This window comes from Hakea prostrata, chromosome 5 (assembly GCF_041222555.1).
Source record: "Hakea prostrata isolate BN-2017 chromosome 5, UWA_Hpros_2, whole genome shotgun sequence".
In the NCBI taxonomy this organism is placed as follows: domain Eukaryota; kingdom Viridiplantae; phylum Streptophyta; class Magnoliopsida; order Proteales; family Proteaceae; genus Hakea; species Hakea prostrata.
The window spans coordinates 58,392,607-58,418,619 of record NC_142604.1 but is presented as its reverse complement, the minus strand read 5'-3'; the positions used below and the strand labels follow the sequence as shown (position 1 = coordinate 58,418,619).

The window sequence follows — 26,013 nt, the reverse complement described above, 5'->3', positions numbered from 1 at the left end:
CACTCACTTACTCTCAAGTAATGCGATAGTTACAAATATATAACCTATATTTTGTAACCGCCCTAAAAGTGATTTTTCAAATTTGCCCTTGGACATTTAATTTATTAATTCATGAATGCAAGATTTATATCCGTTTGGTTGTGAAAATCCTTGGATTCATGAAATCTAAAGATTCATCTTTTTACACTAAAAACGTGAATATGTAGATTTATGGGTATGCGGTGAAATCCAGAGATTTTTCCAGACTATAAAAGTGCTAAACATTTGCGCATTCACAAAAATCACGTCGACTAAACAGTTTTTTAGGATGAATCCACATATTTCATTTCACAGATTTAGGTTAACTAAACAGTTAACTTTATGATGACTCTACGGATTTGAAATCTCCAAACTCATGTAACTAAACAGGTCCTTAGAATTTTATATTCTTTTTTTTGGTAAACATTTAGAATTTTATATTCAGTGTCATTAAATCCCCACTTAATTTTGATTTGAATTGAGATTGAATCAAAATTGATCCACACAACCTTAGAATCAACCCTGAATTCTAAAATTCCATGATCCAATCCTATGAACCCTAAAGTTTTGACAAAATTAAGTCCATCATTTAGGTACTCTACAAGTAGAACAACACTCTCCTTAGTTGATTAATTTATCATTAAATAGATGTCATAGAAAATAAAAAAGAAAATAGATATTTTGTTTAACCACTTGTCCCTGCAAGTTGCAGGAAAACTCCATGTAAGTAGCAGGAAAAGCAATTACAAGATGAACATAAAAAAAAATTTAAAACGATGGAGGGGGATTCATATGACAAAGTCATCCCAAATTGACTCAATATGAAATGTTTTAATTGTCTTCTTCTTCTTTTTAGGGTACAAAAATAGGGTCAAGGATCTGAGAGAGAGAGAAAAAAAAAAAACTTAAAACCAATCTGTCCGAAGAATCTCCTCAAACTCCAATGGGTGGGAAGATTAGGAAAGAAGAACAAACTTCTACCATTTTTCTTCATTTTCATATTTGAAATCACTTGACTTGGTCTTCTCATCTTACTTTGACCCATCCTAAATTCTAAACTTGTACAACTGTCCCATCTGATTCTGATTCTTCAATTTTTTTTAAAATAATCTTTACCCATTTTTAAATTAATTCTGTCAAGAAACATCATTTGATCTCAATAAGAAAAGAAAACATTATACTTCACTTGACATAGCCATGGGGAAAGGGACTGTTTGATCAAATACCATTCCACAATCTACAAATTTTTTGAAATCACCATACTATAAATAAAGCATTCTTAGAGCAAAATGAGAAAAGAGAGCTCATTTCATCAGAGAGTGACAGGGGTGCTATCATGAGTTTCTAGCACTTCCCTGTCTGGTCCATGTTTCAACGTTACAGTGCAAACTAGTATGAAAGAGAAGTTGGCAATCAAACTCTAGAATTTGCTTTCAAATAATGATGCAAGTAGACCTGCTAGAGATGATGTCTTTCTCATTGTTTACTTGTCGTAGAGGAAGACTTTTTTGTTGCCCACTGAACACGCCCAATTACATGTGCCAAATGGCTATGAATCAGGGTTCAATATGAACAAACAATATGCTTTCACACTTGCAATCAGTGAGAACTCAATTATACTTGGAAAGGAACAAGTGCTAAAATCCTCTCCACCAAAGCATTGAGAAATTTGGATAATGAAAACCACTGGGTGCTTAATCAGCTTCAGGCTTATCAAGGACATAAGCAGAGAGGTTCCACTGTTTGAATCTGTTGCTTTCAGGTTGGATTGTGAAATGATTCAATGTGACCACAATTGGGTTGCTCATAAACAATAATAATAACACCCCAAAATTAGCTGAAGGATAAACAAATTCAACAAAAACAAGAAGACCCACCAATCTTATCTTTTTAGAGAAAATCCTACTTCAGTTACTAGTATCAAGTAACTGCATCAACTAATAAAAGAAACAGATGCAGTTACTTTACCCATTATACAAACAGAAGGTTATCAGTTCTGGGTTTTTAGGTTCTCCAACTTTTTTTTTTCTTTTTTTCCAGGTGCAATGGTTCTCCAAGTTCAGAATCTGTATGATGTGTACTATAAATAGTTTCAGGTCTAATTGTTTCTGCCACTCAAAGTGCATTTGAATGCTGCAACGAGGAATATGCAAATGAAAAATATAATGCACAATTTTGCTTACTTGAATAACTGCAAAAAGTTCATATCTATCAGAAACTTGATACATAGGCTCTGTAAGTGAGGCATCAAAATGAATATTCCAAAATTTGCTTTTCTATTTTGACAAATGGGGAAGAAAGTCATCACGGGGGGTCAATCATTAACAAGGATGGTATGTATATTGCAGTTAAGAACAGCATGACCACCAAGAATAAGCACACGGATAGATGGGCATTGGCTTCATTGTTCTGCAGCAGTCTCAGTTCTACAACTAGATACTTAAAACATGCTGCCAATTAAAGATGACACAGATAGGGGAAAGTGATGTTTGATTTTCCAGCTTCCAGATAAACAACTAAGCTCATAGCCAATAGTTTTTCCCCTTCTACTCAACTACAACAATCTGACAGCAGGCCCAGCTGCAAACACTATATACCTGCATCAACATATCATCCGATAAATACTAGATAAAAAACCAAAGCCCTGTCTAGTGCATGGATACAAGGTTCAGTAGTAATTGCAAAATCACATAAATAAGCTTGCAGCAGGAGCAAGGGAATACCTGTTCTGAATTTCTTATTTCTAGGGGCTAGATTCTGAAATAAGGTCTTCCAGTTCATCAATAATGGCATCATAGCAAAAACGGAATTGCTCCTGATAAAAATCGGTAAATGAAGAACATTAGAAAAAATTATTTACTTGGATAAAAATGTGTCCAGATCTCAAGTGATCATTCTCCCCTTTCAGTTTGAATGGTAAGCACAAATTAATAAAAACAGTGCAACTTAGCAGGATCCAGAAATTACTATCCAAAATACTAGATGGTGTACTCTTAGAATTCTGAAATGTAGCACCTGATTTGGCAAATCAATATCAAAATGGTCATAAGATATTAGTTCATACTTCACAATATTTATCATCCCCAGCTAATGGGCAAAAGATCAAGAACTCACCAAGAGCTTGGTAATGTCTCATTTTTTTTGGATTCCTAGATGAGGTGCGAGTTAAAATCTCGAATATCTGAGTAATATCTTCGAAATTGCATATTTCCTGCTGAAATCTGGTTTCGATTCAACCAGAAAAAATTGCTCCAATTCACAAGATCTTGGTCCAACTCCGCTTTTTGGCCTGATTGTGTGGAGCTCCAAAAAGTGAGTTCTCAAATGTTCATGGGTAAAAACCAGTTGCCAGAAGCAGTGCATGTTTGGATGGGATTCTAGTGCTTCTTCTTCTAGGGATCCCTTGAACTAATTTTTTCACCCATTGAAAGAATGATCCTGAACAACTTATGGTGGGCTGAATATGATTATTTTATTAAGAATCTTTAGAACTTGAGGCACCATAAGCCCCAGAAGGCTGCTTCTTCAGCCTCTCTAGCTTACAAGCGCACAGGTTCCAAGCACGCTAATTTAGCTGGGCACGGCCTTTTAGACACTGCAATCATTAGAAGTGAGCTAGAAGAAGCTGAAGCCCAAGAAGCCATGTGAAACATGCACTTGATAAATTTCTTACAGAAGTTGATTGATGATTTATGGCTTGCTACTTGCGTACTGAAACCAAATCCATGTGCTTGTGTTATCAATTTGTAAGGGTGCAAGTTTGGCCCTAATGGCCTGACCCGCCCTAAAGCCCAAACAAGGCCTCAGCTCAAGATTTTGGCCATGAGGGCTGGTCAGGGCCAAAATATTCTGGCCTTGAATCAGGGCCAAGGGCGGGCTTGGGATACTCTTTGCCCCACCTTGCCTGCTCATGATCCTGACCCTAATTTTGGCCTTGGTCTTGACCCTGATTTTGGCCCTAGTCCAAACCTGGACTTTAACCATAGATCTAATTATAATATTAACCCTCATATTAACTTTGATTCAAGCCCTAATTTTGATCGAATGAGTCCACTTCGTCTTAGATATTTTCTATTTCTTTCGTTGTTGTCATTGGATAAAAATATATTATTGATTATTTTTATTTTGAATGTGTTACCATAAAAACAAACTAAGTTGTTTGTTACATCCTACATTTGTATTAAAAATAATTACGTAAATAACTATTAACTAACTTAGCATCAAAATTCAAATCCAATTTGATTAGGGTGTTTTAGAATCAAAATTCTAATTAATTAGGGTACATTTCAAAGGCCATAAGACTAAGATCGTCACTCTTAAGCTAGGGCATTCTAAGATCAAAATTCCAATTAAACTATACTAGGGGCTTTTTAATGATCAAAGCATAAAACAAGTTTAACTCAGAACTTATTAGGAGTGTAAATATGTGTACTAGCCTCATCCTATAAACGATAGTTGAAAACCAACTCAAGTCATTCTTGCTTATAGATCAACAATCCTAATTTGGAACATATAAATAAAAGGTTTTCAAGAGAAATTAGAATGGCATGATCTATACATTAAAGTTTTTATACAAAATAATATATTTAAACTTAAAAGAGATTTTTTACCATAGTAATTGTCAAGCTGATGTCTCTGCTGCCAATGATGTTAAGTATCTAATATCTATCATTTTTATGGATGAAACAATCAAATGAATATGAAATTAACTTGCAAAGAGATTGATAAATGAATCAATGCTAGAATGTAACTTATACATATTTTTATAAGAATCTTATTTCAATCCAGAATTGGCCAACATTATTGGTGTTATTCGAAAAAATCCGACTCAGAAGAATAAAATCATACTAAATTCTATTCTAAGGTAAATGTTATTTACATTTGTTAAAATTAGAATACCAGAGGCATTGTATAGAGAAGGCCAATATCAAACAATAAGATACAGAATCACAAAGTAATATAATCTTATGCCAAAAGCACTTACCCATATGAAATAGAAGAAGCGAAAATAGAACACGAACTCGAACAGGGTGAGTTGAGGCATACGAACAATACTTTTCCTTAAGGCATTTGAACGCCCCCTTAAGTGCAGATCAGGTTTGACCTTGGCGTCCTCACCTCTAAGATACAACGACTCCTTTAGATCTAAAGGCTAGGACTCCAACAGATTCTACTTACAAAGGAGATACGAAGGTAGTAAACAACATAGGAAGGGAAGAAAGCAAAAACAATAATTTTTTTCACAACAAGATTTTTTCTACTCCAAAAAACCAAAGAGCCAACTCTTGTTTTTAATACTCCCGAACTCGTATGGACACCTATATAGAAGAGAGGCATTTGTTCGTAAGCTCACCTTTGAAGGGAAAGAGTTGTGACTGATCATATAGTCACCACACCACAACAAAACCCAAAAATGGGTTTTCTGGATCATAAGCCATGACCCATTATAGACATTTAATATTAATTAATACTATATATGTCTCATGGCCTGGTCGGACTAGGGTCTAGGGACCACGGCCTCAACCAAGCCCGACTCAGCCTAGCTCAGGACATGCGCGTGATCCATATTTAACTCTCTACTGGTATACACCCCACTTGGGAGCAATCAATGTATATATAATCAATATTATCATTAGCTCCATTTAATGTGGGACTAAACAAATATGGTAAATTAGGTTACCTTGTAAATGTTGAATTGCCAAAATCCTTGGAATCGGAATCTTTACATCCAGATGAGTCCTATAGAGGTAAGAATCAAACGAGAGTCCTAAAACAAAACTAGGGAGGTAGAGTTTTAATGTTTTTTTGAACTTATATAAATTATTGGATTTTGGTTTAAAAATAAAATAATACAATATAATATATTATTTATATAAGTTTCAAAAAATGTTAAAACTCTATCTCCCTAGTTTTGTTTTAGGACTCTCGTTTGATTCTTACCTCTATAGGACTCGTCTGTATGTAAAGATTCCGATCCAACAATTTTGGCAATTCGACATTTACAAGGTAACCTAATTTACCATATTTGTTTAGTCCCACATTAGATGGAGCTAATGATAATATTGATTATATATACATGGATTGCTCCTAAGTGGGGTGTATGCCGGTAGAGAGTTAAATATGGATCACGCGCATGTGCCGAGCTAGGCCGAGTTAGGCTTGGCTGAGGCCGTGGTCCATAAACCCTAGTCCGACCAGGCCATGGGACATATATAGTATTGATTAATTAATATTAAATGTCTATAATGGGACGTGGGTCGTGGGCTATGATCCAGAAAACCCATTTTTGGGTTTTGCTGTGGGGAAGTGACTGTATGATCAGTCACAAGTCTTTCTCTTCAGAGGTGAGCTTACGAACAAATGCCACTCTTCTATATAGGTGTCCTATAAGAGTTTAGGAGTATATATGAGAAATTAAAAACAAAAGTTGGCTCTTTGGTTTTTTGGAGTTGAAAAAATCGTATTTTGAAAAGTGAAACAATTCTTGTTTTTTCTTTCTTCCCTTCCTATATCTTCTCTGCAAGTAGAATCTGTTGGAGTGCTAGCCTTCAAATCTAAAGGAGTCGTTATATTTTGGAGGTGAGGACGCCAAGGTCAAACCCAGTCTGCACTTAAGGGGGGCATTCAAATACCTTAAGGGAAAATATTGTTCATATGCCTCAACTCACCCTGTTCGAGTTCATGTTGTTTTATTTTTACTTCTTCTGTTTCATATGGGTAACTGCTTATGACATAAGATTATATTACTTTGTGATTCTATATCTTATTGTTTGATATTGGCCTCTTTATACGATGCCTATGGTATTTTGATTCTAACAACATTTCTATTTTCTATTTTCTTCTAGGAAAAAACAATTGGGTTTTAATTAAAAGAGTATAATAGATACTTTAAACCATTTAACATTTTTTTATCTTTTAAAATGTATTATGGTGGTGAGGACTCTAGGTGTGTGATTGAGAGTTTGATTTATTTTGTGGTGACATTAATACTAGAAAATAAATCATGAAGTACCACATAGTTTGTAAATATCGTAAAACTCCCTTTTGCACCCCTCTAAAGAAGTAATTTTAGTGTCTTACTAGTTGATTATGCATATATTAAAATTAGAACAATAAAAAGTATAAATTCCAAATATTAACATAAAATTGTGTTTGTTAGTCACCTAATTGTTTAATACGTTTATATTATATCAATATTTTTATATATTAGATGGTTCAAATTGAATAATAAATTAGATTCAAAATTAACAAAAAGTTAGATTATGCATTTTATCAATTATATATATATGAGTATATATGATTCAAATTTGCTGCCGGTCCCAAGCCCGGGTAAAGGAGGAGGGTTGGTGAGTCATGTTGGCAGCCGGCGCCGGAAAAAAAATCTAGCCAAACCTTTTTTCATGGATTCAACCTTATATGATAAAAGCTATGCTAGGGCGTTCCCCAACAAAAGAAGCAACACACTACACTATGGCCCGAGTGTAGTGATAAGTGGGCAAGGGTTAGCTAGGGCGTCCCCTGTAAGCGACGTGTCGCATCAGCACCTGGATGCAGTGATAAATAGGCAAGGGTTCCCGCACCGTGGACGAGTGCGGGTAAAGAAGCTAGTCCATAAACGTATGATTAGATTGGCATCTTGGAACATAGGATCTTTATCTGGTAAGAGCTTAGAATTGATAGATGTTATGAGGAGAAGAAGGATTAATGTAGCTTGCATTCAAGAGATTAGATGGAAGGGTAAAAAAGCCAAAGAGTTGGATGACTTTAAACTTTGGTATACTGGGGATAAAACAAATAAAAATGGAGTGGGTATAATAGTGGATAAAGATTTAAAAAATGATGTGGTGGATTAAAAGAGTGGGTGATAGGATTATTGCTATCAAGCTTGAAATGGAGAAAGAGTTTGTAAATATAATTTGGGCATATGCACCTCAAGTAGGATTAGATGAAAGTTTAAAGCTAGAATTTTGGGAAAATATGGATGGATTAATGCAAGGAATTCGTTAAGGAGAAAAGATTATCATAGGAGGTGATTTAAATGGACATGTTGGAAAAAGATCAAAGAGGATATGAGAGTGTACATGGAGGATATGGTTTTGGAGAAAGGAATGAGGGGATTTCAATTTTAGATTTTGCTAATGCTTTTGATCTATCTATTATAAATACTTACTTCAAAAGGAGAGATGAACATTTAATTACCTTCAAAAGTGGACAACATAGAAGCCAAATAGATTTCTTCCTAATTAGAAGAACTGATAGATTGTTGTGCAAGGATTGCAAGGTGATACTGAGGGAAAGCTTAACTGCACAACATAGACTTATGGTCTTGGATATGTGTAAAAGGTCCAAGGTAAACTATCCCAGAATAAGATGGTGGAATTTGAAAGGAAAGTGCTCGAAATCCTTCGTTAATGAAGTAGTCAAACAAGGAAAATGAGATTTTAAAGGGGAAACCAATGCAATGTGGAATGAGATGGCTATGTGTATTAAGAAGGTGGCTAAAGATGTCCTAGGTGAATCAAAAGGAAAGTTGCATTCTTATAGAGAGACGTGGTGGTGGGATAGTGAGGTTCAAGCTGCCATTAGGAAGAAAAAAGCTAGTTTTAAGACATGGCAAAGAACTAAGGATTGAGGATCATCAAATTGCTAAGAAATGAAACTAAGAAAATTGCGGGAAAAGCAAGGGAAAAGAAGTATGAAGAGTTATACAATAAGTTGGGAACGAAGGAAGGGGGAAAATCTTTTTATAAGATAGCTAAGATGAGGGATAGGAAGAGTAGAGATCTTAACCATGTTAGATGTATTAAAAATGGAGATGGTAGAGTATCAGTTTGTGAGGACATTAAGAAAAGATGGGAAACCTATTTCGCTAGTTTACTAAATGGCATTCTTCAAGCATTTATGATTCGGACGATTACACCTTTCACCAAGGCACCAAGGCACCAATGTCCGAAGTTATATACGTAGAATTTCGATGTCCGAAGTAAAAGAAGCTTTAAGGAGGATTAAACTCGGCAAGACACAAGGTCTTGATGAAATCTCAATTGAAGTATGGAAGAGCTTAAGAACCCATGGACTAGTTTGGTTGACTAAGTTGTTTAATAAGATTATGAGCACAGGGAAAATACCAGATGAATGGAGGAGAAACGTCGTGGTTCCAATTTACAAAAATATAGGAGATATCTAAAGTTGTAATAACTATAGGGGCATTAAATTGATGAGCCATATGATGAAATTATGGGAGAGAATAATTGAAACACGTTTTGAGACACTTAACTACAATTACGGAGAACCAATTTGGGTTTATGCCGGGAAGATCTACAACGGAGGCTATTTACCTAATTAGGAGACTTATGAAAAGGTATAGAGATTGTAGGAAAGACCTTCATATGGTATTTATTGACTTAGAAAGCTTATGATAGAGTCCCTAAAGCGTTAATTTGGCAAGTACTAGAGAAAAGAAGTGTTGCAAGTAAATATGGAGATATAGTTAAGGATATGTATGATGGTTCAGTGACTAGTGTTAGAACAGTGGGGGGACAAGGTAATGAATTCCCGATAACAGTTGGGTTACATTAAGGGTCAACTTTAAGCCCATATCTATTTGCTCTCGTAATGGATGAATTAACCAAAGACATTCAAGATGAGGTCCCCTGGTGTATGCTTTTTGCGGATGATATTGTGTTAATTGATGAGCCCAAGTGGGGATTAATACTAAATTAGAATCATGGAGAGTAGCTTTGGAATCAAAAGGCTTTAAACTTAGTAGATCGAAGACAGAATATCTAGTTTGTAACTTTAGTCATAATCGGGCAAATGATGAGGTGGTGATACTTGACGATAAAGAGATTCCTCAGAGTGTTTGTTTTAGGTACCTAGGTTCAATCATAAGTAAAAGAGGTGATTTAGAGGATGAGGTTTCTCAAATAATTAAAATAGAGTGAATGACGTGGAGAGGTGCGTCCGGGGTCTTATGTGATCGGCGTATTCCATTAAAGCTTAAAGGAAAATTTTATAGGATTGTTGTTCGACCAGCTATGAAGTACGTTGCAGAGTGTTGGGCTGTTAAAAAGAATCATATAGATAAACTCAATGTAGCAGAAATGAGGATGCTAAGATGGATGAGTGGCAAAACTAGGATGGATAAGATAAGAAATGATCATATTAGAGTTGGTCTGGGAGTTGCTCCCATAAGTGATAAGCTTCAAGAAAGTCGTTTGAGGTGGCACAACCACATTCAACGGAGACCTATAAATGCCCCTGTACGGAGAAGTGATATAATCTATATTGAAGGAACTAGAAGAGCTAGGGGTAAACCTAAGATAACCTTAGAAGAAGTGGTGAGAAAGGATATGTATAGCTTAGGCCTTGTATCTAGCATGGCCTCAAACAGAACTGATTGGAGGGCAAGAATCCATATACCCGACCCCATTTAGTTGGGACAAGGCTTATTGTTGTTGTTGTTGTTGTTGACAGAGACAGGGCCAATTAAGGACAAGGACATGGCCAATTAGGGACAAAGATAGAGACGAGGCCAATTAGGGACAAGGACAAGGCAAACCTGTCCTAACCACGCCCAATCGGGGACAATTAGGAAGAGAATGGGCTTGGTTTGGCCCGAGGGCTTAGGGTTAGCGACAAGAATTCTAGGCTTTGAATTAGGGTCAAGGAGGGAATGGGTTTAGCTAAGAACATGTAGGGCTAGGATTGGGATTAGAAAAGCCCAGCCCATTGCAACCCTATCAGTTTGCACCTGAGTAAAACTGACGTGAACATGGTTGACCCCCCCTCTCGGCCGAACCCTTAAGTGGGTCCTCAAGGCTGGTTGAACCCTCTATGAGGGGTATTTTGGTCACTTTTGCCTGATTTAGCGGCTGATTTCTATTTTCAGAATTTTATCTTTCAATTTTGAAGAGTTTCAGTCAGTTAGGAAGTTCAATTTGTGTTAATAAGAACCTGATTCTTTAGTCTTGCACATGTCAGTTATGAGTTTAAATTAAAATAGAGTTTAAGCATGTGCTTATTAGAGTCTAAGTAGTTAACTAAAAGTTTTATTTTCAGCATGTGCCTTTAGATGTTTAGATCCTTTTTCAAGAGTCAGGATTATGTGGTGGGATCCTATCCCCACTTAGTACTAGAGACTTCTAGCAGGCTATAAATAACAGCCTATTCTTTCTTTGTAATCCGAAGTCTGATTACTGAATAAAAGTGATTGAGTTGCAGATCATCGTTTCCTAGTTAAGGGGGCCACGGTTGAGTAAGAGTTTTGTTCAAGGACCAGCACCTCTACCACTGATTTCAGCTTCTTCTTCTTCTTCATTCCAGCAACCTACAAGCATTCAAGCAAGCTTCCACAAGAGTCCAGGAAATAAACAAGTACAGCAGTTGCTTCCCCTTCCCCGGTGCCCTCTCTCACCCACAGGTTTCACCACCCCTTCCCTTCCTTACGCAACCCTAGGAGACCCTCCCAACCACATTGCAGACCCTCTCCCTCCAATATTCCTGCATTACCAGCAAAGCCCCAGCCCCTCACTCACCCGCAAGGTGCCCCCTGCCCCTCCCCTGTTCTGTGCACACCAGAACCACCCTCCTCAACCACCACAGCTTTACTACCCCTTCCCCTTGCTCTTTCAGACCCCCCCACCTTCCTGCAATTCTGTTAGACCCTTCCCCCAACAATCCCAACCCCTTTGAGTTCCCCAATTCCCCCCCCCCCTCTTCTCAGTTCTCTGTCTTTCTTCTCTGTTTTTGGCAGAAAAAAAAAAAATCTAGAAAAAAAAGGAAAAAGAAAGGAGAAGAAAAAAGGAAAAATAAAAGAGAAGAAAGGAAAAAAGAAAAGAAAAGTAGAAAAAGAATTAAAGAGAGGTCTCAAGATTTTTCCCATGGTGACCATTCCCTAATTTTCCCTTCAAGCCATATCCATCTTTTCCACAGTCGAAAATTTGTTTAGCTTTCTTTCTACCAATCCTAGGGATTCCATAATATTTTTACCTTATTTGCTAGAAGATTCTGGGTAAATCCTAAATTCTAGGGGATCTCTTCAAGAAACCCTAACACTACAATTGGATTTACATAAAAAACTAGCTAAAACTCCCAGATCGACAGTAGCATTTTATCGAAATACTGGCTCTGATGTTGGTGGTGGCTGTATTCTGGAATATTTAGTCTACGGTAATATTCCACAGACATAATTGTAGATTTCAGAGCTATGGGCCAACATGAGCAACTCAAGCTAAATCCCTAGGGTGTAGAAGGGCCAAAGGGGAAGCCTATTTAGACCAGGAACCAACTCAATGTAACCTTGAGCTTTTTCTTACCTAACCTGAGCTGCAATTCTCAAACTATACAACAGTCTGCCAGTTTTGGATGGATGACTTATAATGCCCAAGGTTCTCGAATAATCCAGAGGAAAAGATCATCGATCTTAGAAATTTGCCAGAATACTGAGGAAGTTGACTACTTCAACACCATCACCTGGACGCACATGATGAGGAGGACAAGAAAAGGTTGATAAATCATATGTGGAACTATGAGAAAAATGAAAGTGCCAATAAGATCACCAGAGATATAGTATAAGTAATAATAAAAGAGAGAAGAAGAGAATGAAGAAGAAGGGTGAAACAGTATTAATAAGGCTCTGAGAAAATTTTCACCAAAGAAAAAAGGTTCTGAGAAAATGAGGGCCGAAAAGAACTTGAGTAAAATTTGTGAGAGAAAACATGAGCTATGATGTAACAAATAACTTAACAGAAAAGGCAAAGCTTTTCACAAGAAAGTTTCAAGTAGTGCAACCTATATGAATTGGTGGAATCAAATTGGGAATCCACAAAACAAAAATAAATAAATAAAAGAGGTTTTAATGTTTGATTTAACCAGTGCCACCAACACCATTAAGAATTACAAAAGAATCAGGTACCATACTTCGAGATGATCCTAAACAAAATCAGTCACATCACAATAAAAATTACCAGTGTCAAGTGATAGTTACCTTCAAGTAGAAATAAGTACCCCTAAGAAACTTCTGTTTTAACTACTTACTGCTCAAATGCATCAAGGAGTACTAAAGTGGTTGGCCACTTAGTGTTGGCTTTTAAGAGACTTATTATATAAGAAAGCTTTAATCACCTTGAAATTCCACACAAAAAGGAATAACCTTCCAAAGCAAGAAAGATATACTATACCAATGTTTGGACCATCCCAATACGCTGAGTTCTGAAGGTGCTTATAGTGTTAACAAGATCTAAGGCTGACTTATCTCCAGCAAGGATTCTCTGGATTGTGTTGAGAATTGTACAAAATGCACCTGTTCTCCCAATACCCGCACTGAAAAAAAAGAGCAGAGAATCTCAGAAAGGATGAATTATTGATGCACTGAAGACGATTCAGATGAAATGATGAAAACCTGCAGTGCACAACTATGTGGCCAAGACTAGGTGGCACATGATAGATCCTTTTCAAGATTGCACGGACATCAAGTGTGTCTTGGGGCACTCCATGGTCAGGCCATTCAGGGTACTGAATGTGGAGAACAGTCCAGGGTAGCTCCTCTGACTGCCATGAGGAATAAAAAATGATCAGAAAAAACTAACCATCAACTGATTTTCCATCAACAACCACGAAATTCTATATAATTGATCTATACCCCAAGAACAGCATTCCATATGTAACTACATGGCAGGACTTTCCAAAGTATGAAGCAGGAAAGAATATAGTTGCAAGAACACCTAGACAATACACATACAGTTGCATGAGCACCTAGATAATACAGACCATTTGTCAATGAGTGAAGATGCAAACAGAATCGTACTGAATTGAATTTCAAATGACTAGATGTTAAAGTGACTTAAGAGTTTCTAAGAACATGTAGCTGGGAATAGTCCCTGTTAACGTGTATTGTGGGAATATGTGAATATAAGACTATATAAGGACAGGCATTGTCTATGCAGGGTTTTGCTTTCCTATTAATTGGGTGATAACGGTACATCCATCAAGTTGCTTATGTTGCCCCTCCCCTACCCCCCACCCCACCCACCCCCCCAAAAAAAAAAAATGGAGTGGTAGAGACTAGAGAGGAAGCATCATTATTTGTTCCAAGCCAATAGGGGAATTTTATTTGGTGTGCATGGTTCAAAAACTTTTTGGTACAATGTTCTCCTTACAGTTGCCTTTTAATCAACCACATATCCCCAAAATTCCTACGCTCCACATAGTAATAACTTTGGATACATTGTCCCTTCAGGGTTCTACTTTCTTTCTTTCTTCAAGGTGTTTGGGCTTCTCTGCTATTCCCATGTCAACAAATCTGCTAAGCTTGACCCCAAGGCACTCAAATGCATTTTCCTTGAATATTTGTGCAACCATCCCTGTTCCCTAAGGGAACTTTTCTCCCAAGTAGTCGCCTTTTTTGAGTATATATTGTTCACCCCTCATCACCATCCTCTTTAAGGGGAGAACAGTGGAAATGAAGAGGTTGTTGATATCCCTCCTAACCAAAGAGCTTTTTTTTTGGTTGGTTGGGTGAATAACAAAACATATTAAACTAAGAAAGAGAATGTACCAGGGGACCGGCCATCAAGAGGGAGACCGGAAGACAGAGTCAAGACCCCAGGTAACAACAATGTGCCAGTTCTTTGGGGTGTCCGTAATAGAGGGCTGGGGAAAAGACAAAAGCCTAGAGGAAACATCGAAGAAGACGGCTTCCCAAATCATGTCCAGAGAACGAGATTTGGAAGTCCATCTCCTCAAGTTACAGTCCCACCAAAGGTGGTGGATGGTGGCACAAAAAACAAGCTTACCAGATCACAAATAGAAGAACCTGAGTAAGTATGCAATATTCAAGACCAATCTCGAGCAAAACCATGAAAGTGGTGCGAACGGGGCCAAATAGAGGAAAGGGTTTTCTCCCAAAGGGAACTAGCAAAAGGACAAGTGAAAAAGAGATGGTCAAGGTCCTCAAAACCATTACAACAAAGTATACAGTTAGGGCTGGCTAGGATATGACAGCTAATGAGGAAACTTTGGGTGGGTAGACCAAGGTTTAGAGCTCTCCAAAGGGTAAGGGAGTGATGGGGAATGTGCCCTTTAAACCAGACTAGGGGGCCCAAGGAACCGGGGGGGGGGGGGAAGGTTCCAAGTAGAGGAAGTGGGGAAGTGGTGAAGGTATTGGAAGAGGAGGGAAGCCAAATTGTGATGTCTTGGGGGATATCCATGAGAGGTAGAAGGGAGGACCAAGCTTTTGTGAGACAGGGGAGAGGAGAGGGACACCAAGAGCCAACAGAGATGAATGTGGAGAGGGGGGGTAGATTTGGGTATACAGGACTCATACAACGAATGGGGACCAACAAGAGTGAAGAGAATGTCTATCAGATGCCACGGGTTGAGCCAAAAGGAGATGGAGGAACCAATAGAAATGGTAGAAAGGGCGATAGGCCGCAAGAGGAGAATCTTCCTCCAAACCCAAGATGGGTTGGAAGGGATGGGGGGCTGTCCAAATCGAGTCACATTTGGGGAGGTAAGAAAAAACCCAGTTGACCCAAATGGAATCATGCTTGGAACCAATCTTCCAAATGAGCTTAATCAGGCAAGCCACATAAACATCACGAATGCGACAGATACCCAGACCACCCTGTGATTTGGGCTAGCAAATGGCTACCCAATTGATAGGGTGAAGGAAACGGGAAGATTCTTGGCCTTTCCAATGGAAGGGGGAGAAGAGACTTTCCATTGAGTGGATTATGGATTTAGGAATGGAGAAGATACCACACTAGTAGAGATAGTAAGACTAAAGGACCAATCTGACGAGAACCACCTTGCCCGTATAAAAAAGAAGCTTGCCTTTCCAAAGTTGAAGTTTCTTATGGATGTGGTCAAGCATAGGGGTGCAATGGTGGTAGGTGAGTCTACCAGGGATGAGGGGGAGACCCAAGTAGACAATAGGAAAGGAACCTAGTTTGAAACTAGTGAGCTGATGGAAAGTGTCACAAACCGAGTCAAAGACATTTGAAAGGAAGATAGAGGATTTGTCAAGGTTCATCTTAAGACCGGAGAGGGATTCAAAGTAAGAGAGAGCCGAAAGGATGGACGGAATAAAAGAGTGGGAGGCTTTAGAAGAGATCATAAGACTGTCTAATGTAGTACTGTATTTGAGTGATCAAAACAATAGCCAAATAGGACCTTTCACAAGGAATCAACTTCAGATTTGATAGACTTAAGATAAATAAACTTCAGATATAAAGGTAGGCTGAAAACCGGAGTGGTAGAACAAGGATATTGGTTTAAGAACAAGGACTAAATAGGTCTTCAAAACAGCAGTAGACTATAAAGAAGAAATGGATGGAACAATATAAGAGAATTAAGAGATCAATAAGGACAACAAAGTAACACCCGGGCTTCACACCGCAAGGTGGATCAATTGGATCAAACACCAACCTACCTTGATCAAACACAAGGAGTCTCCATAGAGAAGGAATGCTAACAAAGCAATTTGATTTCAATAGATGAGTTGTGTCTTCACCTCTTACATAAGTCTCTTTATATAGCATTCTAAAGAGACATAAATACTAATGGTAACATCCAACCACTAGCTAACACCACCTACCTATTAATAACTCAACTACTACCTACCTCTTTGACAAAGGAAAACTCCTTTGACAATAAGTTCTTTTATTTTCAAACCACAGCCCCTTTTATTGACTTTTTAAAATCTAGACTTGGGCTTAGGTCTAGACTATAAAGTTCAACATATGTGGGCTAACTTTAACCCACTACAATAGTTCTAGCCCATGCAAGCCATGGGCTGTTTTGAATCATATCCTTAGGCTTTGATGGGCTTGACCATTGGGCTTTTCTCTTCCTTGTATATGCTGCCAATTCTACATCACTATCTGCAAAGGCCAGATGAGTTTGGTTGAGGGCTTTGGATTTGGGAATGAGGGAGATGAGGAGTTGGTCAGTTTTGGATTGGAGGATCCGAGAGAGAACCTCCAGAGGCAGAGAGAAGAGGAAGGGGGATAAGGGGTGCCCTTGGCGGATACAAACCCTGGAGCGAAAGTAATCGGCAGGGGAGCCGTTGGTAGTAATGGAGAAGTAAGGAGAGGATATGTAGACTTCAATCCAATGAACAAAAGCAAAAGGGAAGCCCATAACAGAAAGGACCTCATTAATAAAGTCCCAACCAATGGAATCGAAAGCTTTATGGAGGTCAACTTTGAGGAAGGTAGTAGGGGATGGGAGGCTTTGTCGAACCCCTAGCCAATCTTTGCACTGAAGAGGATAATATCTGCAATACTGTGACTTGATATAAAGGTCGATTGGTTAGGGCTCACTAGAGTGGAGATGACTTTCTTGAGCCAATTGGCTATGATCTTGGAGATGAATTTGTAGAGGAGATTGCAGAGAGAAATGGGATGGAAATTTGTAAGAGCAGAAAGACCCCAGCACATAGAAGAAAATTCGACCGAAATTGTCGAAATTTCGATTGAAATGTCTACATTTTTCAAAAACGAAACTAAATTCTAATTATTTCAGAGAAGTGTCAAATTTCGACAGAAATTTCGGAGATTTCAACCATTTCGGACGTTTCGACCATTTCAAAATTCCAACTTGTTTTTCCTTAGTTTTTGTTGATTTCTATCCCATTTTCACCTAATTTCTACGACTCCTTTGCCTTCAAACACCTCTTTTGCTCATTTTTGCCTCCAAACACCTCCTAAGCCATAACAGTTACAAAGGAAACTCCGGCAACAATAGAATGTGAAGCATGAGCCATACCCAAAAGTTCCAAATTTCCCCTTTTTTTTATTTTTGTTTTGTTCATGCCTTAAATAATCTTGTATTGCCTTGAAATTAATATATGTTTAGCGTAGGACTATGATCTATAATTATGTTTTGTTAAACTTATCTTTTTATTATTTGCTACCATTTTCCATTTTCTGATTTTAATAATTATTTTCTAAAATTATGTATTTTTATTTTATGTATATATGATATATAGGCTTCAACTTAATATATATATGAGACACCATCACTTGATTTAGTCGGTCATTTTATTTTGTTGACTTGTTGTACACGTAACCATTCTACCAAACAATTCATGTATGTTGATGATTCTATGCATGTATGCAATTTAGTTTGCACTTGTCGGAACCTCATTTATTAGTATACCTGAATGATAAATTTTCAATGGTTTTTTTTTTGGGGGGGGGGGGGGAATATTAGTTCCATTGTGTTTATTATGCTTGAAATAGGTAGTATGCAAGAATCCAAATCATTTTGAGTCCATATGAGGCCCGAAATTGAAGTTCCAATTTCTAGAAAAAAAAATGTTCAGTTTCGGCCAAAGTTTTGACCAAAACATCAAAATTTCAGCGTTTTTCAAGGTCGAAATTCCTATTTCGGTTGAATTTTCTTCCTTGCCCAGGAGAATTGGGGATCAGGCAAAGAAACGTTTGGTTGATGGAGGCAAGTTGAAAAGGATTGAAAAATAAACCACAGACCACTCAAACAAGATCCTCTTTCAAAAAGTCCTAGGCAGCAAGGAAAAAGCCCATGCTAAAGCCATCACGCCCCACAGCCCGGTTAGCTTTGTGGGAGCAGATAGCTAAGAGGATCTCCTCAATGGAGGGGGTGACTTGAAGAGAATCAAGGGAAGAAGGGTCAACAAACTTGTTAAGGAGGGAAGGGGGAAGTGGAGAATGAGGAGGAAGGGAACGAGGGGCGAGAAGGCCCAAGAAAAAGGAGATTACCTCAGACTTGATACTAGGAGGGTCAGATATCCAAGTGCCATTACTAGCAAGAAGGATGGGGATGGAATTGCAGTTGTGGCGCACTTTTAAGAGACCTCCGGAAAATGCAATGTTAAAGTCTCCAAGATCGAGCCATTTGATTCTCGATTTCTGACGGAGAAAACTTTCTTTTTGGGAGCTAATAGAGAAAAGTTCCAAGGAGAAAGACTTCTCGTCATTAGCAAGAGAGGGGTTGAGGGGGTCAGTTTGGAGGAAAGATTGGACTCTTAAGAGATTAGAGCGACAGCAGGAGACCCTAGAGGAGATACTGCCAAAGGTTGAAAAGTCCCAGGAACAGAGAGCATCCTTAGTATTTCTACGCTTTGAACGCAATGAGAAGGAGAGAGGGGCAATGAACAGGCTTCCCCCAAGTCTCCCTCACGATGGGAAGGAAAGAGGAATTAGAAGGTCATATGTTCGAAAAATTTGAAGGGTTTGGGGCCAAAGGAAGAGGAGTCTTGAAGATGGAGGAGACAAAGGGAGTGATCAGAGAGATTGGGAGAGGTGAACGAGGCATAGGAGAAGGGATAGTAAGACTGCAAGAGAGCCAATGATCATTTACTAAGAATCAATCAAGCTTAGAAGCAATACAATCAGACCCAGATCTGCAATTAGACCAGGTAAGGTGATGGCTAGACCATCGAAGATTATTAAACTCAAATCCTCAATGCAAGAATTGAAAGCATCAACAACCACCTGTAGGGGGGCACAACCACCCACCTGCTCATAGGAAAAGTGGACAAAGTTGAAGTCCCCACCTAAGCCCCAAAGATGACCAGATAGAAAGGAAGAGATAGCACGAAGGTCATCCTAGAGGGAAGCACGGGAAGAAGCCTGAATGAAACCTTGAATAATGGAGAAAAAGAAAGAGGAAGACGAAGGAGAAGAGATGCGAAGATGCATTAATTGGGGAGATACAGACAAGAGAGTGATTTGGAATTTAGACAGGTCCCACAAAATCCAAATCTAACCATTGGGGGGGAATATCAGAGTTTGAAATAAAAGACCAAGAGGAAGCAAGGGACTGAGCAATCCGATGGGCCTTGTCACAGTGGACATGAGGTCTCAAGAAGGGCACAAAAGGAGACTTTCAAGTCACACATGGTATTTTTTACTTTATCTTTGCTTAGCTAGGGAGTTAAGCCCCCTAACATTCCAAATAAGCATGTCAGACATAAAATTAAATGGGGTTGGGGCATCAAAAGGTGGTGGGGGGTAGAAGACCCAACTAAAACTCGCAACAAGGTGAAGAGGCCTCACACAAGGGGCAACCAATAGGGGAAGGGGTTTTGAAAATGTTGGAATCAAGACGAGATTTGAAATTAGGGGTAGAAGGGCTCAGGTGCAAGGGGGTTGTGTTAAAAGAGGCCACAGATCCTTGGGTATTTGGACTCGGGTTCAGGGATGGGGTAAGAGAGGTTTCTGGTTCAGGGGTAGATGGGCTAGGGACCAATGATGTTGGGTTAAAAATTGGTCTAGAATGGGCCGAATGGTTTAGAGGCCCAAGTGGGCGCAATAACATAGGACGTAAATGGACCAAAGAATGGGCTTGGAAAATGGGCAAAGATCCAATGGGGTTTAAAATATGGGGCCTAATGGGTGATAAACATGCAGTTATCATTATTTATTTGATTTAATTTCTCATACTTAATTAATTAAAAGAGAGTTAATTGGGTATTTTTGTGTATTTTTCAAGAATAAGGTGATTTTGGTTATTACAGTTAATATGGAGCAAAGTTGACAAATATATTAAATATTGGTGGATTTTAATCATGGGATTCAATCTTGCTACCCAAGAAATCATGAATGCTGAGATCTAACTTAATAAATGCAAGGAGAGCATGAATCTTAGTCAAATTGGAAACAGGTGGAGGTCCAAGGAACAAAATTGGTTATAAGATATGAAATTGTGCAAATAGATCCACCTTGAGTATTTTGGACATAACTCTCTCGTCTACACTCGGATTGAGTGATTCAAGATGCTATGGAAAGATAACTGAAATATCTACAACTTTCTAGTTTTGAGTTTTCCCAAAATCCAAACGAAAAAAAGGTCAAATTAACGGGTAAAGAGGACGAATTCATAGTGTGTAGGATATATAAAAAGGAGTGAGCCACGGATAGGGAAGTGGACGAAGAACACGGATCTTAGCTTTCATCTCTCTCTCTCATTGCGTAAGAAGAAGACCACAACCCTCTCTCTAAATTCCATTATTATTTGTTTTATGAGCTTTGTTATAATGAGTTGCTAGTTGTTTTTTCTTTAGGATGTAGATGAACCATTGCTTATTTCATTAATTTGATAGTTCTATGCCTTATGTTTGATGCTTTTAATTGTGTTTGAGTTTGGCCGAAGATGCTCTATTAGCTAAGCAAACTAATCGCGCCAAGCTTTGGCAAAGGACGATAGTCTTGCAACATAGGGCATATCTAGGAAAGACCATCTTTTGTTTTGAAGCGTAGAGTTATATCGATTAGTGAAAAGCAAGGAAAAATTTTTCGATCGATATGGTAATTTCGACCTTGAAAAAGGTCAAAATTTCCATGTTTCGGTCAAAATTTCGAGCCTCAAATACACTCAAATTGATTTGGATTTTTGCATACTACCTATTTCAAGCATAATAAACACTATAGAACTACTAGTTTACTAAAAAACTACTGAAAATGTAACATCCAAGTATCCAACATTCCAAGTATATAGTACATGAATCAGAGAATAAGCAGGCATGTTATTACTTACAAGTTAGTGAGTTACAAGTCTATTCTATTCAAGACACCATCACAGCAATATGGTGTCTCAACTCTCACATACATTCATTTGAAGCTTATACATGTACTATACAGATACATTTTTAGCAATATACATAATTTAGTAAATAATTTTTAATAACAGAAAAATAAAAAAAATAGTAGGAAGAATCAAAAAATAATTTTGACACTACAAATTCGTAGGTCAACACTCTAAAGTAAACACACATAAATTTGAAAGCAATCTAACATGATTTAAGGCACAAATGAAACAAAAATAAAAAAATGAGGAAGTTGGTTACTCACCTTGCAAGATTTGAGAAAATGCACAAATGGAGAAGCAAATCAAGTGTTTTAAGGAAATGGAATACTAGAAATTAGGTGTAAAAGGGGATGAAAGCAAGAGAAATCAGCAAAAATTTCCAAAGGAGGTCGAAATGCAGAGGGCGATATCGCTCAGTAGGTCGAAATAGCGTTGATAGGTCGAAAAGTGGCTCGGTTTGGACACTTTATAAGCTGTGCAGTTAACATTTTGGCCCGATATGGTATCGGGCCGATATTTCGACTCATATCGACCGATATATCGGTCAATACGAAACAATATGGATACTTTATGTTCCTACTACTACATTTCGTTTCGAATTTAAAAAATGCAGACATATCGATCGATATTTCGACCATATCGATCGATTTTTGTTCCATGGTGAAAAGCATTGGGGATTCGAAATCCCAAAGATCCTCACTTATTTATAGTTAAAGTTTTCACATTAATTAATAGATTAATTTATTTGTATTTCTTAAAAGTAAAATAAAAAAATTCAGATTTACTTTAAATTAGGTTTTGTTCAATTCAATCTTTGTAACTTAGCCTTTTAGTTCCCCGTAGTTCAACCCCGTACTTTCTGCTAGCTAGATTAGTAGAAGACTTTATTTTTTATTGGTTAGCGACATGATCAATGGGTGAGACAGGTGGCAGATATTGGGGATGACGACAAACCAGTGCATTAGGCACAACAAGACCAGATAAAAAAGAGGGTAAAGAAGGAGCTGAAGAGGTGATAGGGTGGTCAGGGAGATCGCCATGGCAGGGGGTGACAGGATGCGAACTTTGGAAAACTTGCAGAGAGGCATCAGATGAGGGAGGCAATGGGATGATGGGAAGGGAAAAAGTGTCTGCGCATTCTCGAGGGACTGGAGAAAGCCTACCTGAATCAGCCTGTGACCGGGAGGTCAAGGATGGAGGACCATCAGTAGCTGGTGCAAGAGCAGAGGCAAGAGCCATGTCAACGACAGGAGGCAGAGGAGCAGTTCCATCAACCATACAGCCATGAGGCTTCTTTCGATGATGTTTGTGCCGGTAGGTTTTTGTCCTAGCAACAATGGCTTAATAGATCCGGCAACAGGGGAAAAGGAGTCATCAGGAGAGAGGAGCAATTCCATCAACCAAAGAGCTTAGTTCTCTCCAATTTGGTATCTTATCATGCAAGCTGGGAAAGCAAGACATTTTTCTCCAGCGTAAGGGCGGAGTTTTAGGGTTTATGTCACAGGGGGTGGTTTAGGAACTAGCTTGATTAGTTGCCGTATATTGTTATTTCTAATTTTCCCCTTTTGCCTTCCTAGGGAAGTAAATGTAATATTGGTGTGCCAGGTACTTGATCTCCACTTCTTCTTTGACCTGCCACCTTCACCTTTCTTGTTCTCTTAGACTTCTTAACTTCCAACTAAATGAACATTCAAATATACATGGAAAAATGACAATGGACATTAAGATTCTTTTATCAAAATATCCAGAAGTTATATAAATTATCCTGTATCTACCTAACATGGGTGAATTCTTTCAGCATAGGCCCCAACACAGCCAAAATATATATCACATAGCCAGATCAAATGGGTCTGGAATTTGTAGATAGGTAGAACCAAGGTCTCCACTTACATGTAAAATTCCAGCCTAAACAGGGTTCCAAGTGGCAAAATAGAGCTTTTCAAAATCCAGGTCAATTGAAGGGTACAAAGTAGCAGTTGGGCTACCATAGGCATACATAGGAGTTATTCATTGGATATGTCAGACACGTGAACATCCAGGGATGTCCTCTCTATCCAACAATCAGAATAGCCACATCATCCTTCCTCATGGCATAATGAGGGTGGGCCATGTTGAGAGGCCTGTCAACAAAGGAATAAGTGACGTCTTCCCTTTATACATTCTACACACTGGATTTTTCAACTTTTTTAGTGACTAAAACAGACTTATATCTAAATGTATACTCCCCTAAATTTTCACATCCAAAACTTAGCATCCAAACATCTATCTGTGCAAACACTGCAAACCCACGTGAAACTTCACCAATTGGATGGTTTTACAGCTAAGAAGGTGGAAGTGGAAATTTATTTCAGGAAAAAAAAATATCAAAGTACCATTACTAAAGTTTGAACCTGTTAACACAAATCCTTTCCTGGTAAGATGCAATTAGGTAAGCAAAACATGCCATGACCCATAAAACATTTTCATGCGGACAGAGTAATTGTATGATTGCATAAATAAACACAGCCAAGTAGTTAAGCTTATCAGAATATATAAGGAAATTTCAAAATTTTTGTATAAAAGCACTCCCAGACCATCATGTATTTATTCTTAATCTAAAAACAGAAACTTAAGTCTCTTACATATCAAATTACCTCGGTGTGTTTCACCTCCAACTGTCGCAACATTAATGAAGTATCACTATTTATCCATTTAGTAACAACAGTTATATTACCAAATTCTCTTGGACCATCCTCTGCTTGAAAATAATCTCCACACTTCACCATCTGTACAAAACAGAAACATGGAATAATGCATCAAACTCTGAAGGAAAAAGTCTGATTGAGTCCCAAAGGAAATTAAGAGAAGTATTCATCAAAATCAGAACAAGCAGAAGTGACAAGTCAGCAAAAGTTGCTGGTGCATGGGGGGGGGGGTGAAAACAGAGAATATATTAAACCAAAGAGAAATTATCCCATTTGGAAACAGCCCACGGGATAGTCAAGATACATCCTACTATCATTCTTCATACCAGACATATACCAGACAAGTTCCTAGCAATAAATAACAAAATTGGGACAAGTTCTAATGGCCAATTATGTCCCCAAGGCATAGGAACAAGATAGATAAGTTCATTACAATTGGACCAAATCTCCTTGCTAGTGCATGTAGTTGGTCTAACAGCAAGTAGATCCAAGTTTGATTTGAGATGCATCATGCATGGTATCAAATTTTGCTCCAGAAAAAAAAATTCACACTCATCTCGGTCGCTTCAAAAGCATGATGAGAAATACGAATCATACAAAAGAAAAATCCTACTCTGACAAAAAATGCAATCAGAATGCTAGATAATCACAATACCTAACTAGACATGCATAGAAGCCTACCAAAGAAGGGTTCTGGATCATCAATCAGAAACCATTACTGTATTAAATCAGAATTATTAAATTTGGATGACTTCATATAGATGCAGTAAGTACAAAGCAAGAGTCAGTAGTAAAGTAGCAACCACGTGGATGATACCAAGACCAAAAAAGAATTTCTGAGTCCAAAAATGGTCTATGTTGGTTCTTATTTGTCAACTACCTCATTAAATGGTGAATATGATTAATGTTGAATGATTCTCCTTTTCCATGTCATTATTTTTGTCTTTTTCTAATCAATTTCAGATTTGTCCTACCCTGATCTACCAAATTATAGCACAACCATTTTGGTGCTTTTGTGGGTTGCCTGCATATGGGTCTGAACATGACTTACATATGACATTTGGAATTGTACAAGTTTTAGGAGGGTGTGAAGAAGTTCAGAATTTGACTCTCTCCAATTTACATTTTTTGAAGAAAATATAACAACACAGGGTAGGTCCTAAAGTTTATTGAGGTTCAAGAGGTTAGAATGGTTTAACTGTCATACCAAATGGTAAGCTAACTGATGAGGACATCAGTGAGCAATTTTGAGTTTACCGGCGACGCCGACGTAGAGATCATCCCACGACAGCATCTATGTGGATCGATGATGAGTTCGGAGGTTATCAAATTGCTAGGATCCGATGGTTTGATGAAAAACACTGCTCATAGGCAGTTTGTCATGTTATTTTCCTTAGTCTTAGTGGGTTGGGTAGTAGTTTACTATTGAAATATTTTAATTTCATGTTTGAGTCTTTATGGGCTGGACCTAGAGTCTATTTTGGCCCAATTTTGAATTATTTTGAGTTTGGGTTATATTTACAACTTAAGTTGGAGTTATTTTGGGAATTAAACATGTAGGGTTGTGAGGAATCAATTTTTTTATTTAAAGCTTGTATGGAATTCGTTTTTGGGCAATCAATGAATGAAGAAAAGAATTAGAAAAGAAGCTCACGCTGTTCTCTCTCTCTCCTGGCGGAACCAGCACTTCTCCCTCTCTCCATGTAATCTCTCTCTCCTCCTTTCACCCTTGTTTCCC

General features: G+C 38.1%; 1 protein-coding gene across 2 annotated transcripts in view; it reads right to left on the bottom strand.

The window, feature by feature from the left end:
* Positions 1 to 2,189: 2,189 nt before the first annotated feature.
* Positions 2,190 to 26,013, bottom strand: part of LOC149016789 (protein-tyrosine-phosphatase PTP1-like) — a 38,364-nt gene continuing 14,540 nt past the window's right edge. The window contains exons 5-9 of one of the 2 annotated variants that reach the window (XM_089154851.1): positions 24,225 to 24,356; positions 13,421 to 13,569; positions 13,200 to 13,341; positions 2,742 to 2,833; positions 2,190 to 2,615 (exon numbers count right to left, since the gene is read on the bottom strand). In XM_089154851.1, the coding sequence (XP_089010977.1) occupies positions 2,762 to 2,833; positions 13,200 to 13,341; positions 13,421 to 13,569; positions 24,225 to 24,356 (495 nt within the window). In that variant the 3' untranslated portion in view covers positions 2,190 to 2,615; positions 2,742 to 2,761. The remainder of the gene's footprint in view (positions 2,616 to 2,741; positions 2,834 to 13,199; positions 13,342 to 13,420; positions 13,570 to 24,224; positions 24,357 to 26,013) is intronic. The other variant, XM_089154852.1, reaches the window with a different exon arrangement.